This window comes from Apiospora kogelbergensis, assembly GCF_038363985.1.
Source record: "Apiospora kogelbergensis strain CBS 113332 chromosome Unknown utg000002l_segment0_segment0, whole genome shotgun sequence".
Classification (NCBI taxonomy): domain Eukaryota; kingdom Fungi; phylum Ascomycota; class Sordariomycetes; order Amphisphaeriales; family Apiosporaceae; genus Apiospora; species Apiospora kogelbergensis.
Window position 1 is genome coordinate 3,432,065 of NW_027117419.1, and position 18,870 is coordinate 3,450,934.

Consider the following 18,870-nt stretch of genomic DNA (forward strand, 5'->3'; position numbering starts at 1 on the left):
GCTCAACCCATTGCATTATCACACCCAGCACACTTGAATGAAAGCTGGCGAGGACTTGGCCTGCAAACATGGCGGTTTAGTGGCTCGTTTCACTGTTGGTTTCCTGTTTCCCCGGAATCTGATATGTACAAGTCGTCAGTTGGCTTACAAACCCGTGGATGGATGACTGGCTGACTGGCTGACACAGCGCGCAGGCGGGCATTGGGCCTGGCGGGCATCCACACACACCAAATCCCATGGATGGTCGCCCCCAGTCTGGCCGCTAAAGTGATGACCCCCCTGCCACCTGCTTTGGTGCTTGTACTCTGTATTGCGTAGACTATTATCTTGACGAAATAAGAAAGTCGTGTGTCGTAAGTAACCGGACATGCCAGAGGAACTTTCCCTTATCTCGACCTCGGATCTTTCTACTCCCCGATTGAGAATCCATAGCAACCCTCTCCTCCCACTTTCGTGATACTGCCGCCCATCCTTGTTGCCTTTCGCACTTTTCCTCATGGCATCGAGGCACGGCAGGAACTTTCAGTCCACCTTTGCTGCGCGCCGTAGCGCTTCGACGTCACCATAGATAGACAGGAGTCTACTTGCGCCAGTTGTTACCCATCTAGTCCTCCTCGGATCGAGCTTCCCCGGCCAATCAGAAGACAACAATAGCTATTGTTTGTCATATGCACGAGCAATTCGGGCGAAGGAAACATCTTCAGAAACATATATAACCGAAAATGACTAGCGAAAGGCAGCCCCCGGGGCGACGGTCGGGAATAATAAGATCATCATGGTCGACGCGGAAACATCGGGGGAGACCTCGCCCTTACTCGGCGCCGGCGCCGACGACCGTGGCGCGAACGGCAACGATAGCGGATGCACGACTTCGGGAAGCAAGGATGCTTGGGCGCAAGATTTCGACGGTCTGCCTTGGTATAAACGGCCTTCTGTACGTTCATCGCTATTGCTGTGCTTTTTACCCGGCCGGGCGGGTGCGCCATGCAGAACCCCGCGAACTACCGCCGCCTTTGCTGTATTAGACTTTGGTTGCGGCCGCAAGGGGAAAGAAAACTGAACTGACTCTCGAGTCAGGTATACTGGCTCATTGGTCCTTACTTCTTATTCACGCTTGCCTTTGGAGGCGTGCTCGTGCCGAGGATCAACCTGTGAGTCTTGTCGCAACTCCCGCCCAACCAGGGTGTTCCTCGCTCGTTGGACGCGCCCGCTAACTCGTATCTCCCCCAAAACGCAGAATTGTCGATTTGGTATGTCGCGACTATATGGCAGATAAGAGCTTGTTGGACCCCAGCTTCATCGTGACTCCGATCGTGCTGGGAGGCGACAACCCGCAATGCCAGACCCCTGCTGTGCAACGCAACGTGGCGACCTTCACGCTCATGACGAGCGTCCTGACCGGCGCACTGAGCGCCCTCACCGCGCCCAAGCTGGGCTCGCTTAGCGACAGGTATGGCAGGAACCGCTTGCTCGCCATCGCCTCCATCGGCGGCGTCCTCAACGAAATCGTCACCATCTTGTGCGCAAAGTATCCGGAGTCCCTGGACTACCACTGGATTCTCTTCGGCGCATTCTTGGATGGCATCACGGGGTCTTTCACTGCAGGTGGTATCATCGGCACCGCGTACACAAGTGACTGCTCGTCCCCGTCAAAGCGCGGCGTCTACATTGGCTACCTGCAAGCCTGCCTCTTCACCGGCGTGGCTCTCGGGCCCTTGATCGCAGGCTACCTGGTGAAATGGACCGGCACGCTGCTCTCCATTTTCTATGTCGCGCTCGCGAGTCACATCATCTTCATGCTCTTCATTTGGCTCGTCATGCCCGAATCTTTGTCCAAGAAGCGACAGATGCTCGCGCGGCAAAAGCACCGACAGGAGGAAGATGCGCTCGCGGAGCGCCTGCATTCGCGTGTGCGAAGCAGGCTCCTCCTCGACTGGCTGCCCGCCATCTTCATGGCTAACCCACTGGCACCCCTCAAGATGCTCGTTCCCGGAGGCGCAGGCCACGGCAGGTTGCGGCGCAACATGATAATTCTCGCATTCATGGACACGATTATCTTGTCTGTTGCGATCGGCTCGGGGGGCCGTCACCATCCTCTATATTGAGTACATGTTTCATTGGGGTGTTTTCGACGCGTCGCGCTACGTGTCGCTCATGAGCTTCGTGCGCGTCGTGGCGCTGCTCGGCGTCTTCCCGCTCGTGAACTACATCTTCCGCGTGCGCCCACTGCAGCGGCGGCGCCGCGAGAGCGGTCTGCACATCCTGGAGACCAACTCAGGCATGGACGAGCTCGACGTCTGGCTGCTGCGCATCGCGCTGGTCTCGGACGTTACGGGCATCATCGGCTACTGCCTGGTGCGGACCCCGCAGCTGTTCATCATGTCGGGCGTCCTAACCTCGTTCGGCGGGCTCGGCGGCGCCGTCATCCAGAGCTCCATCACCAAGCACGTGCCGGCCGAGCGCGTGGGCTCGCTCCTCGGCGCGCTGGGCCTGCTTCACGCGCTGGGCCGCGTCTTCGCGCCCATGATGTTCAACGGCATCTACGCTGCCACCGTCGAGACCTTCCCCCAGGCCTTTTTCGTGCTCCTTGCTGCCCTCTTCGGGCTGGCGCTGATCGGCAGCCTTTTCATAAGGCCTCACCGTAAGTATCCCTATCTTTGAGTCCAAATTCCGAGTTTGCTGATTGCTAACGTGTTGGAACTCAGTGTACTTGAAAGAAGACGGCTATGCGCCAGGGCCCACGTCGACCGCCGAGGCCCATTTATATAGTGACTGTGGTGAAGAGGAGGCAGTAGCTGAAGGGGATATCGCAGCGGGTGCTCTGCCCAGAGTGTAGGCATTTCAATTTTCTTTTTTCCGTTCACGGGCCTAAGAAGGCGTTTCGCATTTTGCTTAGACCGGATTTCTAGAAACGCCTACTCGCACATATGTACGGCGCTCTGGCGCATGGAGTTTTCTGGGTTCTATATACACACCGGCCGCAAGGGGCTCTGCTTTCTGTATACACTACAAACAAAGGACAATTTCCTACGCAATATGTGAATGTTTCTGATGTTCAAAATAAAGAAACAAATGTACCTGACTAATAGCTACTAATAACAAAGACAAACGCCAGCTGCACGATCTTCATCTGGGGGATTGTAGGAATGGACTGGTTGATGACTTACCTTGAGGAATCACCAGCTTACGGCTTTATTGGGCTTCCACTCACCCGAGACCGCTCCCTCAGCACCCAAACTCGGGCCCGAATCGGTCGTCGTGACGATTCTTCTGCTCCCGCCACAAGCCCGGTCGCCTGTCCGCCACTCCCTGCCGCAGGGGCTCGGGGTTAAGTCGCCGCTTTTTGGCGTCCCCGGCAGGACTGTCGAGTTCGGCTGCGGCGGCGTCCTTTTTGGCCCCGAACTTGAAATTCTTGCCACCGATTGAAACGCCGGCAAAATTCGCGGATATGTCGTTGACGTTACCGCTTCCGCTACCGCTCTGCTGGGCCTGGGCCTGCTGGAACGGGCTACCAAAGAGCGTTTTGTCCTGGTTGGCGGCGCTCTTGGCTCCGAACTGTTGGGCCTTGCCCGCTTTAGGCGGCCTGAGAAGCGTAGGGGAACGTATGCCCTCGAGGGGGACGGGGATGGTGTCCTTGAGCCCCTGGTCGTACAGCACATCGCGGTCCATCATGTAGTCGATGGGGACGAGGCCCAGGCGCGCCCTGTACTCGTATCTCTCGAGCCCCATGGCGGCGGCGGCGCCCATCATCTCCTGCCGGACGCGCCCCTCGTTGATCCAGCCGTTGAAGGGGGTGTTCCATATCATGTCCTGGAACTCCTTTTCCGTCTGCCCCAGCTGCTGCGCCGAGTCCACCGGGCCATTGCCCTTCGCGTCGGGTTTCCCGCTCTGGGGGCCCGTGTCCGAGCCCGAGGGCGAGTACGCTTGGATCTTGTCCTTCGGGATGTCCGTGGGGCGCCTCTTCCCCTTTTGGTCGAGGACGGGCTTGTATGTTGCGTAGAAGTGGTCCGGATACGACGAGTAGACAAAGGTGATGCGTTCCATGAACTCCTTCACCATCTTGTATGCACGCAAGCCACACGAGTACTCGTCGTCCTGGTTGGGGTACCACGGTGACTTGAACGCGTCCTTGGCCATTGTGATGCCGTCTTGGGCGAGAATGGCGCGGAGACGGCGGTGGATTCGCCGGACGGTGGCGGCGTGGTGTGAGGGCTCGAGAATGGCCAGCTGGCAGACCTCGTCATAGGGAGTCTGGGGGGCCGCATCTGGGTTGTTGCGTCGCATACGGATCAGGATGGTGGCGAAGTGCTTGGATGTGTGGATCGGCCAGATGGTGAACTCGCGCAGCCGCATGCGCCTCCATATCTGAGACTCGTCTCGATGCACAGTCGCGAGCTTCCCTCGGAATACGGCGTCCGACTTGGCCTCGTCCAGGCTGTTGGTGTCTGCACCTTCCTCGGGGACTGGATCCGCGAACATGGAAAACGTCTCCTTGGTTGTCAGCATGTTGATGCGGTGACGAACGGCCCGAGGCTGACATCAATATACCCACATGATCGGTACGTCCAGAGCTTCAGCGGACAGCCAACCCTGACTCCTCATCTGGAGGATTTCAAGAGCATTTATGCACTCGGGAAGCCCAGACTTGGCGTCGAAGTTAATCGCATCCAAGTCCTCAGCACTCGTGTGTGACATGCGCATGCCGGTGGAAATAACATGGCCAGCCACTGGGCCGACCACATACTTCGTCGGATCGTTATGCTTTTCGTTGCGCTCTCGAATGCTCTCCATTGTACTGGTTTCCAATCGTGTTGTCGATGCGGGTCTCTGGGGTATACTCGATTTGGGATTTGGGATTCGGGGTTTTCGCAAACAGTACGATCAACAATCCAGACTAAAGACCTAACAGTTGTTGTGCACAGAGTGACTGCATCGCATCCACGTCTGTTTACCGGCTGCCAATACCTTACATAATATAAAGCGCATCCGCTTTGATAAGGGTTGCCGAATAATGCTTTTGTTCTCAAATCCTAAGAATCAATGAATCTCCCCAATTCCTAGTTTTCAGCTGCCACGGACAAAGGCATTCATTGATTGTCAGTCAGTCAATTCAACTCAAACAAAGATGTTGTTCATATTATCAATTATGAATGATTCTAAGTACCCATTCTATGAAATCTGTTTATACATTGTACTAGGAAACATTATGTGACGGAAACGCTCCATGTAACCTACCCATGGCCAGCGCCGTAACTCTAGGTGGTGTCGCTTTTAAGCCCGCAATAGATGCGGCTATCGGCTGGCAGTACCAGGCCAGATCAAGGTAGAATTGGTGATGTAGAGAGAAAGGAGCGAGGGACCTCCGCAGTAGGTCCTTTGGTTACCGCTGCAAAGCATCGAGCACTTGTCGTCCGTCGTGTTGGTTGCGGCCGAATCGATAGTATTGCCACCCCAGCATTCCGACGAGTACTCAACTCCGGCATACTTGTAGCCATTGGAGGCCGCCCACGTCAGACACTGCGGTACGGTCATGGATCGACTAGTGGTTTGGCCGCCAGACACAGCGCGCGTGTACTTGGGCTCCTGGACACAGCCGTAGTAGGTGTAGTTGGCGTTGCCTCCCACAATCTTGGGGGGCCGTTAAACTTGGCAGGGTCGGACGAGTAGTACAGCGAAAGCCTGCTACCGTCACCGCAAGTCTGGTCCTTGTTGCCTGGGCAAGTCATAGCGCATGCTCCGTTGATGGTCGTGCCAGTGGTCTTACTCGCCCCTTTGTCGAGCGCGGCTCCACAGTAGCATTCCCTACCGTACTCAACACCAAACCAAGCATAATCAGTGCAGTTGGCTGCGCAAGAGTCCAGTGTCATGCTATCGTAAGCAAAGAACTTGTCAGGCAAGGCGCGACGGTTCGAAGGTTCCTGGTAGCAACCTTGATAAACGTAACCTGAGATAGTAGGGACGGAGGGGCCGGAGCTCGTCGATGTAGATGAAGTGACGACAGTGCTACTGCTGGTGGAAGAGATAGGCGTAGCACTACTCGTCGTTGAAGCACCAGCAGAGCTGCTAGCGGTTGAAGCAGTGGAGCTCGGGGAGGTCGATAAGATTGCAGAAGAAGCAGTTGTGCTCGATAGTAAGCTGGAGCTGGCTGTCGAGGTTGAGCTGGCAGAGTCACCGGATGACGCCGATGACGATGACGATACTGCATCTGAGGAAGTGGACGAGCTAGGCGACATCGACGAGGCAGTTGACGAGGCAGTTGACGAGTCAGTGGAAGAGGCAGTTGACGAGGCAGTTGACGAGGCAGTGGACGAGGCAGTCGACGAGGCAGTTGACGAGTCAGTGGAAGAGGCAGTTGACGAGGCAGTGGAAGACGTAGATAACGAGGATGTGGAAGACGCAGGGGAGCTGGTCGACAAGGAAGCGGACGCGGAGGTGGTCGAAGCAGATAAGCTGGTCGAGATAGAATCAGAAGAGGAAATGCTCGAGGACGTAGATGAACTCGTCGAAAGAGAGGCGGTTGAGGTACTCGTCGAAGAAGCGAACGAGCTCGTCGACAGAGAAGCGGAAGAAGAGGCTGTCAAGCTCGCGGATTGAGACGATGACACCGAAATGGCCGAGCTAGAGCTGGTCGAGAGCGATGCCGAAGAAGTAGTAGCCGTGAGGCTAGCGCTGGACGAGGTCGAACCTGCGCTCGAGGTGGACGAGCTCATCACGGAGCTGGACGTGCTGGAGGGTGCCAGCGTGTACAGGTTGAGCCGGTTGCCGTTACCGCAGTACTGGAACTTGTTGCCGCCGCAGAGCATGTTGCAGTCGCTCTCTGTAGCGTTGACGCTGCCTACGTTTGTGTACTGGCCACAGTAGCACTCCCGTCCATACTCGACACCCATCATGGAGAATCCAGCGCAGACCGAAGCACACATCTCCACTGTTAACTTATCGTCGGCATACGCTTTGCCGGTAAGGGCCCGCATGCCATTGGCTTCCGTCACGCAGCGCGAGTAAGCGAAAGTTCCTGCCTGCTTGACGACACTAGGGCCGGTTGGTGTTGGCCCGACAGATGTAGGCGAGGTGGTGGTGACGGGTTGAGTTGTTGCCACAGTCGAGGACGGAGCTGTGTAGTTGCTATTCGGGTTGTAAATATACATGGACAGCCTGTTGCCAGCTCCACAGAGTTGAGTAGAATTGGAAGCACAGGGCATGTTGCAGTCGGACTGGGAGATACCAGTCATCGTACTTCCGGCGCTGAGGGTATTGCCACAGTAGCATTCGCGCCCGTACTCGGAGCCGAAGTACTTGAAGCCACTACAGAAAGCGGCGCAGCTGTCGAGTGTATTGGTGTCCACGCCTTGTCCCTTGCCAGTCAACGCCCGTCCCTGTGTGGCCTCCGAGTAGCAGCCGGCAAAGGTGTAGTTGGCGATTCTTTGGGGCTGAACTGGGCCACCAGGATTGACAACAGGTGGGGGATTGGAATTGCCGGGGGCTGCTCCTGTCGTCGCGAACACAGACATGAACTGACCGCCCTGGCGGAACTCTCCATTACCTCCGCAAGTCTGGCTGACGTTCCCTGTGCAACGGTAGCTGCATTGGGCTTCAGTGACGAAAACCGACGGCATGGTGTTGCCACACCAACACTCGGATTGGTACTGGGTTCCAGCGATGGTGTAGCCCGCAGCAGCACAGGCATTTATACACTTTCCATTGGTATTGGCGTTGTTGTCAACGTAGATCTGCTTGGGTAGTTGTCGTCCAGGAGTGTTGTCCTGGGCGCAGCCGTTGTACCTATAGAGTGCGGTGCCGTTGGAGGCAACAGGACCCAGCTGCTCGGAGACAGCATTGCAGAAAAACTGAATATATTGCTTGCCCATGTCGGGATCACCGGTGTTGAGGGTCCATTGAGCAGTGCCATTATATGAGTCAACGTTCACCTGCGATCTGGGGACTGCGCAGTAAAGGTCTGCAGTGGCGCTCTCACCAGCCTTTAACACCGTGCCCTCTCCGAGGTCAACGTTGTTTGCAGCACCAACGATGCCTTGAACTCCATAAGGCGGCTTAGAGACGGTGACCGAAAGAGCAGCAGCGTTAGGTCCACCGACATTAGTGAGCCTCATCTTTCGCGTGACTGTATTGGCCTCGACAACGTCACCAAATGTGAAGGGAACGCCGCTGGTATAATTAGCCCAGGTGCCATCCGCATTCTGGAACTCGATCATGACTTTCGGCTTGGTGCTAGAAGTTCCAATAACATCGAGAACACCATTGCCTCCATTCGAGTTGACTTGCATGAAGACCTTGGCGTTTCCATTGGTCATCGGGTTGAAGTTGATGGGTATGAATGCCGAAGTCTGGGGTGCAATGGTCGTGGGCAGATCGTAGAGAGTGAATGGCCCAACCGACTTGACACTGGAGCTCGTACCGTTAGGTTGGATCCAAGGGCCAGTCTCCCCCTCAACCGAGAATAGAAGACTCGAGATGGTCAGAGTCGAATTTCCCTGGTTTTTAAGCACGGCCGATTGGTTGACACCATTGACCACCTGCCCAGTGATGACACCAGAGAAAGACACCGTGTTGGGGGATATGAGCAAAAGCGGTGCCTTAGAATTACCAGTTCCTGTCAGCTTCACAGGGGTATTGACAGCAAAGCCAGTCTGCGAGTTGGTAGTGTTGACGAGAGCACTGCTCGACAAGGGCCCAACCTGCTTGGGGGCGAAGGTTGCTTGAAATGTGAAAGAACTGCCTTGGTTGACAGTCAAGGGAAGTTGTGGCAATCCAGAGAAGACAAAGTTGGTGTTGCCAAGCAAGTCAACAGCGGTAACTTGGGTTTGAACATTCGCCGTACAAGAGACCTTTTTGAGGAGCGGACTGCTCGCCGAGGTTGACAGTACCGAAGTCAGAGGGGGAGGTACAGTTGAGGGGTAGGTTGACAGGAGACCCAAACCCGTAGATGTACCCTTGGTTGCTAGCTACGTAGCAGATAGCGTCTCCAAAGACTGGGCGTCCAAACTTCATTGAACCGGGAATGTTGAAGGAATTGATCATAGTTAGGGATCCGCCCTCGGGAATGGCCTTGTAGATTCTCAGGTTGAGACCCTCGACATCGGAGGTCCAGAGAAGTCCGGATCCCTGCCGACCGTTGAGCGAGGTCGTGGTTCCGTGGCCAACACCGAGGATGTAGGCATTGGATTCGCGCGTATCTCCGGCTTGGGTGAAGGCCACATTTCCGTTGTCGTCGCACCCGAATTTCCAAATATGGGTCTTGTATTTGATAACGTTGATGTACACGTACCCATCCTCGAGTGGCATCACACCAGCTCCGGCGTAGACCGAGTTCTCGTTGAGGAATTGCTGAGGCACGTCGTCAAATTGGTTGGGACCCATCTGGTAGCCACCTAGTTTGTCGAGGTTGAGCCAGTACGTCTTTCCAGACTTGCCCGTAACGATACCGATGCGTTTGACATTGGGGCAACTGAATTTGGATGAGGGCAGGAGCTGCAGTGGGCTGGTTCCAAGATCCTTGTCCGCACCATCCAAGTCGGTCTTTTCCCAAGGCATAAAGAAATCGATCGGAGTGATGGTGCCGTTCTCGTTGATTCTGGCATTGACGGCTGCCTCTTCCAGGGCAGTAGGCGGGGGTTCGACCTTGGACTGGAGTGTTCTTCAGCTGGCTCGCATAGCCATTTCCAGTCGCGAAGTACATAGATCCAGCTTCGTAAGCAAGCCCACCTCCACTCATCCAGACGCCGCCACCGGGGACGGTGTTTTTCTCGTTACCTCCCTCCATGGCAAAAGCCTCGACGAGGGCACCGGTAGTCTTGTCCCATCCTAGAATGGCACCGGTAAAGTTGTACTGAACACAGTGCGACGCGAAGCCAGCATAGATGTACTGGCCAGCGTGGAGTAGACCAGGACGTTGATGTTGATTGCCGCTGATGAACATTCTGTTGGGATTGTTGCGGAAGATGACGCCTTCCATGGACACGGGGAAGCCAGCACGGTCTTGGAGGGTGTTGATATCAACAGCATGAAACCAATATTCGCCGTTGAGTCTGCCCTTCGAATACCCTGCCTTGTATGTTTTGGCAGTAAAGTACAGTGTCTCGGTGTCAGGATCAATGACACCCGTTCCAGTCACACCAACCGTAGGGTTGATATCAACGCAGCCATCGAGATCTGTAGAAATCGTTAGCGATACAGCGTCAAGAGCTTGCGGCCTACGCCAAAGATCCAGACTACCCATCTGGCCTTCAGGCTTCAGCTCTCGCGTAGGGGGTGCCACGAACCGGAAGTCAAGAATGGAAGATGCAGGCTTCTCTGGTTAACAATGACTCCGGTCTTCGCATCGAGCTGGTAAAGGTTGTTCTGGTTGGTGAGGATGTAGACATATTGCTTGTTGTCTTTGGCGAGGGTGTAGACCAAAGGTTGGGAGAAAGTCGACTCGGGACCGAGGTTGTTGTAGTTGCCTGGCAGCTTCGTCATGAAAAGTTGTCCAAACTGAGCGCTGCCAACGATGTCCGGGTCCATGTTGTGATTGTCCTGGTAGCCGGTTCTGGAGTTATCACCACCCCAGGTGATGGTGTCGGTGGAAGCGAAGCCATCAACACCGTGTAGTAGACAGCTTGATAGCACGAGGGCAATGGCCCATGTGAAAAGGCTAGGGGGCGCCATGATTGTCAAGGCCCGACAATGCGTTGAATATTCAAACCTACCAGGCTGCTGGGACGTCGAAAGGGCAGGATGAAGAGCAGGCGGGTCACCCAAGTTCTATATACCCCGGGAACTGGAGAGCCGGGATGTCTACCGTCCGGCTGGCTGGCTACCTAACTTAGTAGGAAGCAACCAGGGGCTCGGGAGAGTTCGATAGTGCCAGTTCCGACTGTCGCACTGGGCGGGTATGCCATTGTGTGTCCCGGCTAGCTGGAATGTGAGAAGAGTAGCGCCATCACCTGAAGACGAGACGAGACAATACTCGTTCGTGGGGCTGGGGGCGGAACCCAGCAGAATGGGAATGCGATGGGCGATGGGCGATGGGCGATGGTATCCTGTCATAGCCAATACTCCGTACCACCCGGGAGCCCTCGCCGATGACTAGCGTGCTTTGTTTTCATCGAGTATCATCGCTCACCACCACGTTCTGGACTGGATCGCTCTCGTGTTGACCCGCCCTCAGCCCTTGGCGAGAGAGATAACCACCCCTGCCTGCATAGCGACTAACGAATCTGCCGGATCCCTGCCAGAGCTTGCTGCAGGGGCATTGTTCTGGCGTTGGCCATCCTCGTCCTGGACAGATACCATGGGCCAATCCTTCTAGATCCCGAGCCATCCCATATTTCCCAACGAAGGATTCCTGGGTGATCGGTTGCTGGCCCGACTTGACGTCGGATTGCCCTGAAGCGGCGCGATGCCCCGCGACGACGGGTTTTGATGTGCATCCCCCTTCACCGTATCCCAAGATGCAAGTTCCCTTGATGGGTAGAAGTTGTTTCCTGCTCCATGTATATCCCTTTTCTTTCCCTTCATCCACTCGCCGTCTCGCGGCGTCACCGGAGCCAATCCACACACGCATACAACAGCCATAACGTTCGAGTTCGAGTCTGGTCGATGTGACAGCGCACATTCCTTGTCGTGGTTTGGGCAAGATTGGGGTTAGGACGCAAGTGTGTGTGTGTTAGTGTCAGCAGTTGGAGAGGGGCTGCCTAGAGACTAGAGGGTGAAATTACCACCACGTCGCGCCACACGCAAGAATCGACAAGAAGCAAACCGGCTCGCCTATCCTCCCTTTTTCATCTTAGCAGGGATTGATAGCTCATGTAATCACCAACAAGCGCAAACCACCTGCTAGATTGGACAGTAGCGACATGCAGCCTCTCCAAGTCCGTAGGGGCCAACCAACACGCTTTTGCACGGAAAGCAATTACCCGGCTTGGTGCCTGCGTTGAGGTACGTATGTGGGAAAGATGCGTGCAGCAACTCTTCGGATTGACGTTCCAGGCCTGATGTTCTGGACGTCCACTCCGTACATGCAGGCTACTAAAAAGCATGGAGGGCAATGCTGCCCATCCAAAGGTGCCGGAGCTGAAAGTTCGATTGACACCTGTAGGCTCCGGCCTGCTGCAGTGCCAAGTGTGCCTGGCCTGCCTGGAGCCTCTTTCGGGCTAGCTGGGAATACTGGCGCGAGGAGGCGTCTTTTTTCTGTACCTGCATGGGGCGACGGTTTTCAGCCCGGCACTAGAAACGCCACCTGCACAGCTTGGCTGCTTTCGTTGTACAAAGCATCGTCGGTATGTGAGTCGAGAGCTGTAGTGGCGTCTGCTCAGAAGTCGGCTGGCGAGGCGTCGAGGCTTGTCTCCACCGTTCGTCCTGTCTAGCCCACGGAGCCGGGGCACTAGCATGTCCGCTACTACAAGTACCAAGAGATCACGCCCTCGACCTCGACCGCCGGATCCCTTTTCTCGCTCCCACTTGTCATTATAGCGCTGGGCTGGCTGAAAGAACGAAATGGCCCTAACCGGCATATCCTCTTCAGCTCGTGGCCACTTGAGTTCCAGTCTACCATATCTAGACACCAAAAGAAATGAAGTCTCGACGACAGCGAATGATATGCGTTCCCATCTTGCGACTAGACCGAGGTTCGCGTGCCCCAGCTCGCTTCACCATGCCCATCATTGCTTTATTTCTCTAGACACGCCGGGGCGCCGGGTCCTCTCTATGAGCCTAGGAGGGTCTGTGATGAATTCCTTCTTCTCCCACCTTTCGGAATACCGCCGACGAGGGGTCATATCACAAACCGCCACCCCTCTACCACTATGCCAATCCATACGCTCTCGAAATTTCTAATCTAGCGCGGAAGAGATACCGGGGTCTACTTTTCAGAGAGGCTCGGAGGGAGGGGGAGCTGAGTATTAGCAGAAGCAGGACTGAAAAATGCTTTTCTTCTTCCCAGGAAACAAGACGGTGAAGGATGGAACGATGGATCTCCTGTCCGTCGCTTGACTGGACTTAGCCTGGTTTCCATCCATGGCGACCCCAAGATCGCCAAATGGCGAAACTAAGTAGGTATCATTGAGAAAGCATCCGCTACTACACCAGACGTCCCGCGGGAGCTATGAGATAGATGAACCTACGTAATGTGCCGGAAGCTAAAGTGAAGGCTAGATATCCATACTTTCTGTGCACTTGTGATGCCTCGCTAACCAATCGTGGTGGGCATCACACAACAGATACAGATGCTCACTAGACTTGATGTTATCAGTCCGACGCCTCTTACCTCCTTTATTGAACCCAGTTCTATCGGAAAAGCATACAGATAAATAAATAAAGAACAAGTGACATATACACTTTCTGTTTGTCAGATACCCTCTGCTTCAACCCACCCCTTTCAAAAACCTTCCCGATCTAAGCTCCCCAACACGTCCCTGAACATCGTGGCCTCCTCCTCCATCTCCCGCATACTTCTAGCCTGTCGATCCGCGTCCTCTATGCGCGGGAACCCGCCACCGGGCCGAGGTCTACTACCGCCTGCTTTATGCTCGCGATCCCAGAGGGCGCCCCCGACGTTCCCGTTCTCGTCCGCCATCATCTCGTAGATCTTGTCGTCCGGGCCGTCGCCGCTCTTGGCCGTCGCGCCGCGGATGCGCGGGATGACGTGAACGTGCAGGTGCGGCACCGTCTGGCCCGCCTCGGCGCCGTCCTGGATCGCGATGTTGAACGAACCGTCTCCGGGATGGCCTCCATCCTCCTTTGCTTCTTCCCCGTTCCCGTCTGTTCTGGGTGGAGATGGGGAAGCAGAGCCGGTGAAATAGTGCCGCGCCAACATGTGCTGAACGCGCTGCACCGCCTGCATCAGGTCCGTCAGCTCCGGGGCCGAGAGATCGGTGAGCCGCTTGTGAGGCTTCTGCGGGCAAACCAGGACGTGACCCGGCAGCAGCGGCTTCAGATTCACCAGGGCGAAGGAGTGCGGCGTAGTGTAGAAAACCTGGAATGGGTTAGTAAGTACACCTATTGGTTCCCGAAGGAGGCGCAAGAAGTATCAAGCAGATATTCGAGCATCGTGGGAAGCGCAATATTTCCCCTTTTTGCTGGCCCGGTATGTAACTACCTCTGTCGACCTGATAGGTTGAAAGTGCTGCTTACCTGTGACGTGACCTCAAATGGCCCGAACCGGAGTGGGTTCCTCTCCGAATTGGCACTCATCTTCCGTGCCCAAGTTTTCAATGATGTTCTGCTATACGCGCCCCGTACTCCTGGGTTTATTATCATGGCTGTGCGATACTGGTTGGGGGTTTACACGTGTGAAAAGACGTGTTTTTGGAACCTGCTCTCAATTGCGCAGATGACGTCGGCTAGGTCCGCGTCCGGCTAATGTGGGTTCTGCGCAACAACATGCTATCTCTTACTCAAAACACTGAAAACAGCCATGCAAATCTACATTATACATACATAACGATTTTCTCATTAACATTAAACCAACAACACCCTGCATCACAAACCCCGGAATAAGTCATCCAGCGAGATAGGTTTCCTCACGGCGTTGTTCAATCCTTCGTGGAAAGTCACCCATACCTTGTTCTCTCCAATGGGCTCGTCCGCTTTGGCCCTCTTCCCGTTCGTGTTTCCATCACCCTCTTGGAGTGGTTGCGCCTCGGGCTTCACAACGACCCGGCCAAAGAAGTCCTTCTTTACGGGTATGACGGGTAACTCCACACCCTTAGACTTGCCAGGCTTTTCTTTGTTATCAAAGATAGCCTCCCTGGTGTCCAACGGGTTTCCAGTGCGGAAACGAAGCTGTCGAGCCGAGCTTTCTCGCAACCTCCTCAGCTTCTCCATTTCTTGATCCAATACTTGCCGTACGGCATAGCGCGTGGGGGCTTGAGTGCCATGCACGACGGCTGCCGAAGTCTCATATGTTGCCAACACATCCAGGTCACTGTTATTGAAAGTTAGCTTTCTATTCGTGTTGATTCGAATATGATTGAAACTTACGGCTCCATGCGGTATACCCAGGTAGGTCCTCGGCCAAAGGTGTCACCTTCGATCCTGCCTCTCTGAAGCTCGACGCCTACATCCAATAGCGTCTCTGCTCCCCGGGTAACCATTGCCTTTTCGGTCTCCTTCCTGACGCTCGCTGTTCCTTTTTGATCGCCACTGCCACCGACGACGACCGGCTTGACGTCAGGAGACACAAGCCGAATCAGATACGGCATGAAATCCGTGGCGATATCTTCGGCGCTCCGAAATGCTCGCATAAGTGTTGGCGACAGCTGTGCCTGAACAGCCTGAAGCATAGCACGGTTGGTTTTCTCGGTTTCGTACGCCGAAAAGTCGGCACGTGGTCCAGTGAAGGGGAGAGGGGCAGCTTCCTCTTCGGCCGCATCACGTTTCTGGTACATTAGCTGGGAATGGCGGATGGGCGTCGCGAATAAATGGTGACAGGCAAGGACCGCCCTACTGAGATAGGGTGCCAGTTCCCATTCCTGGCCTCCATACAGCCTTGACGTGCATGTGTCGTGGAAGTTCATCCATTCGTATGCATGATCTGGTTTTGTGAGAAACGAGTCATCGTTGAAGTCATGGTTCGGGTAATCTGCGAAGATGTCGGTGACAATACGATCGATTTCGCCACTGGTCTCAACCATGTGTTGCAAGCGTTCCATAGCGTACTTCTTTTGTTGTTCGGAAAAGCCGAGCTGTGCTTGAGGCTGCTCGGACGAGTTGACGTTCGCCTTGGGTACGATGAAGTTCGAATTGGGAAATCCCGCACCTTCCTGAAAGACGCGACTGACAATATCCTTTGCGCTGCCACGTCCAGTGCCTCGGGCGCCACCACCACCGTGGGCAAGTTCATGGGCAATATGTTTCTCGACCCATTGCCGTGTTAGACACAACGGGCCTTTGAGAGAGGCATCTCGAAGACGCCCAGCAACCCACTCGCCAACCACCATGATACCACGCAGGTCACCTTCTGCATTGCTCTCGCGGCCTTTCTTGGCATCCAAGCCGCTCGTCATGCCCCAAGCGGACTCACATAGCTTCCGCGCTGCGTCCTTCTCACATGGAATGCCTTCTTTCTCGAAAACAGCTTTTAGACGGTTAACGACCGCGTCAATCGTCGGCTTCCCCACATGAATAACCTCGGCCAGGTTTGACTGGCGTAGCGGCCGCAGGGAGGGGTGGTACACATCATTACAAATGAGGATCAGAGGTCGCATTTGCCGGAAGTCGTCACCTTTCTTCTTCCGGCGATGAGACTGTGTGTGGTTCTCTGATTGCCCAGAACTATTCTTCTCGCCAATGGCAATGAGATCTAGTAGAGCCTTGACGAAACCTCCTTCTCCCGAGCCGGCAGACCCTGAAACCACACCGTCGACCTCATCTACTACGACGCAGACGGGCCGGGCCATTTTTTGACATTGGCCTGACTGGTCGGACTTGTGTTGCACAATCTTGACATTCTCCGTGCCCAGACTTGTGCGAATTTGGTTCTTGACGACATCTCGGCTACGGTCATCACTCGCGTTGATCTCAAGCACTTCGTAGCCGGCTTGTCGGGCGCACACGTGAGCCAAAGTGGTTTTGCCTAGGCCAGGGGGTCCGGTGAGCATGAGGATTTTCCGGTGAGGCTTCTCCTCTTCCGTCTGTTGTTTTATTCCTGGTCTCCTTATGCCTCTGGACCTGGCAGAACCAGGGAAAACGAGAGGATCCCACTTCTTCAACCAACGTAGCACATTCCGATTCGTGCTATCGTCGCCGCAGAGATCCATGAAATTCCTTGCGCGGTACTTTTCGGTCCATAGTAGAGACTTTTTAGGCTTTTTGCCTTGCGCTAACTCCACCGAGGGCATTGGTTGGTCTGGGGTGACTTTTGCTTTCACGGCCGACTTCTTTGTTGCAATTTCCTTCTTGGCCGTGTCGACCAAATCGTGGATGTCTAGGCCATAGTAGCTGCGCTCAGCGCGCCCCTTCTTCGTCTTTGATCTCGCAGCCACTAGACGCTCATATGAAGGAGCTACCACGGCCTGTCGTTGTTTGATCTCCTGGCTGTTGCCAGAACATGTCTTGATGTTGAATTTGCTCTTGGCACCACGCGATGCGAGATTCCGAAAGGCGGTGGCAAAGTCTTGTGTGGAGTTGAGGAGTGTGTCGTGGAGATGGTTTGTGGCTTGTGTCGGCTCGGAATTGGAGTTGGCACCACTTGTCGATTCTGTGCCGGTGTCACCCTCAAGTCTCAGAGGCACGTTAAGAAAGGCTTCGAGTTCGGTTGGGGGTGACGGCGGTTCTGTGGTCTCGATAGGCAATTCCCTCGGACTGCTCAACATGCGCCGCTTGGAGGCGGGTTCCGGGACCGCATCGTCGTCAGATTCATCGTCGACCAGGAAGCCGCCTTTCCCACGTCGGGAAGTGTTCGGCCCCTTGTGAGGTTGTGCACGTTTCGCCGGGGGAGGTGGTGACGAGGTTGTGGGATAAACAACAGGCGAAGAGGCAGTCAGCATTTTCGGCAGTCAATCGACTTGGCGGGATTCGATTACGAGTGCGTACTGGAGTTTGACAATTACATCAAACCTCTGTCCTGTTGTACTGGTGTGGTGGTTATTGATCAGGATGGGTGTTAAAGTGGCGCGTAGCATAAAGCCGGCCGTGGTTCGTTGCAGCAGACGAGACGCGACGCGACGCGCTGGAAAGGTGCTTTGTTAATTGCTTAAAGCCCCATGCACCATGCTTACTTAGCCTAACGTGGGGTTCGCTGTACCACCAGTCGGCAAGGTCCAACATCAGCGGGGCACCTTGCTCATTCTCGGCCAGATTGCGACGAATGTATTCGCCAGCAACGTCTAGAATGCCTCGCATCGTAATCAGTAAGTCACGCTGACCAACGACGCCGCGCTTTGCCTTCGCTTCCATTAGGGAGGGGCGGCGGAGAGCAGCGGTCTTTTCCAGACACCGGGCCTTGGTTTGGGCCGACCAGTTGAAAGTGCTTTCCTTTGGTGATGGCAGAGAATATACAATTCTGCAACCACGACCAAGTCCGATTTATCTACCTTTGCATGTCTTCTGCCGTGATCCCTTTTCACACAAAGATGAACTTGCTGTAAGTCTTCATTCGTCATACCCTTCATCATCTTCCGGGTTTGTTTCTGGTTGTACCTTCTTGCGTGGCCTTCCCCGCCGGCGAGGCCTATCATAAGCTCCCACTGCGTGTACTCGTTGCCCGCCGTACCACAGCGATAGCACTTCTTGTCATAGAAGGGCACATCCCCCTCGTCTGATTCTTCAAGCCCGTATAATGGCCAAATCGGCAGCGTGGACGCCGGAACCTCCCCGTCGCGGTGAGCTAAAGACCTCCATCGTCTCCGTAAAATGTCGAGTAACTTGGCTGACGATTTCAGCGTCTCCATATATCTCTCCTTATTGTTCGGTTTACCCTTCTTCCATAACTCAGTACACGCTACACAAAGCATGTATCGAGATGCTACAGTCTTTACATAGCCCTAAGGAATAAAACTATAGATATCGTAAAGGTGGCAGCAGTTATTACTTTTCTATAAAGAAGTAAAGAAGGTATAAACTTATTTATATAAGTATAAGTATATCTAGCTATTAATTATAAGGGAGGAAGGAGGTAATAATTAAGGTTAAATCTTTATAATTTAAGATTTATAAAAGTTAAAATAAATATTATAAATAATATATATATAATATAATAAAAGAAGCTAAAAATATAAAATATATTAATAAAGAAACTATATAAAAGGAGAAGAAATTCAGTTAGTATAAAATATAATATACTAGGCTCCGTAGTGTAGATAATCGATATAAGCTCGTCTATGTTAAGCATTACCAAGTAGGTAGCGTAATTCTCGCACGCGTACTCGCTCGCCG

The 18,870-nt window shown here is 54.3% G+C and overlaps 7 protein-coding genes across 7 annotated transcripts; 1 reads left to right on the forward strand and 6 right to left on the reverse strand.

Moving 5' to 3' along the window:
* Positions 1 to 775: 775 nt before the first annotated feature.
* Positions 776 to 2,836, forward strand: PG998_004032 (uncharacterized protein; the record flags this gene model as incomplete). The annotated part of the gene is made up of 5 exons (XM_066870850.1): positions 776 to 934; positions 1,078 to 1,151; positions 1,238 to 2,059; positions 2,160 to 2,641; positions 2,706 to 2,836. The coding sequence occupies 5 exons, from the start codon at positions 776 to 778 to the stop codon at positions 2,834 to 2,836; spliced, it is 1,668 nt and encodes a 555-aa protein (XP_066734600.1).
* Positions 2,837 to 3,225: 389 nt separating this feature from the next.
* On the reverse strand, positions 3,226 to 4,506 carry PG998_004033 (uncharacterized protein; the record flags this gene model as incomplete). Its single annotated transcript, XM_066870851.1, has 1 exon — positions 3,226 to 4,506. One exon carries the CDS (start codon positions 4,504 to 4,506, stop codon positions 3,226 to 3,228), a length of 1,281 nt encoding a protein of 426 aa, XP_066734601.1.
* A 33-nt stretch (positions 4,507 to 4,539) lies between these two features.
* PG998_004034 (uncharacterized protein) lies at positions 4,540 to 4,791 on the reverse strand (the record flags this gene model as incomplete). The annotated part of the gene is made up of 1 exon (XM_066870852.1): positions 4,540 to 4,791. One exon carries the CDS (start codon positions 4,789 to 4,791, stop codon positions 4,540 to 4,542), a length of 252 nt encoding a protein of 83 aa, XP_066734602.1.
* Positions 4,792 to 5,528: 737 nt separating this feature from the next.
* PG998_004035 (WSC domain-containing protein) lies at positions 5,529 to 10,662 on the reverse strand (the record flags this gene model as incomplete). Its single annotated transcript, XM_066870853.1, has 4 exons — positions 5,529 to 8,734; positions 8,814 to 9,652; positions 9,693 to 10,167; positions 10,278 to 10,662. The coding sequence occupies 4 exons, from the start codon at positions 10,660 to 10,662 to the stop codon at positions 5,529 to 5,531; spliced, it is 4,905 nt and encodes a 1,634-aa protein (XP_066734603.1).
* A 2,710-nt stretch (positions 10,663 to 13,372) lies between these two features.
* Positions 13,373 to 14,187, reverse strand: PG998_004036 (uncharacterized protein; the record flags this gene model as incomplete). Its single annotated transcript, XM_066870854.1, has 2 exons — positions 13,373 to 13,969; positions 14,128 to 14,187. 2 exons carry the CDS (start codon positions 14,185 to 14,187, stop codon positions 13,373 to 13,375), a joined length of 657 nt encoding a protein of 218 aa, XP_066734604.1.
* Positions 14,188 to 14,475: 288 nt separating this feature from the next.
* On the reverse strand, positions 14,476 to 17,483 carry PG998_004037 (chromosome transmission fidelity protein 18; the record flags this gene model as incomplete). Its single annotated transcript, XM_066870855.1, has 2 exons — positions 14,476 to 14,920; positions 14,977 to 17,483. The coding sequence occupies 2 exons, from the start codon at positions 17,481 to 17,483 to the stop codon at positions 14,476 to 14,478; spliced, it is 2,952 nt and encodes a 983-aa protein (XP_066734605.1).
* Positions 17,484 to 17,492: 9 nt separating this feature from the next.
* PG998_004038 (uncharacterized protein) lies at positions 17,493 to 17,892 on the reverse strand (the record flags this gene model as incomplete). Its single annotated transcript, XM_066870856.1, has 2 exons — positions 17,493 to 17,665; positions 17,715 to 17,892. The coding sequence occupies 2 exons, from the start codon at positions 17,890 to 17,892 to the stop codon at positions 17,493 to 17,495; spliced, it is 351 nt and encodes a 116-aa protein (XP_066734606.1).
* Positions 17,893 to 18,870: the final 978 nt, after the last annotated feature.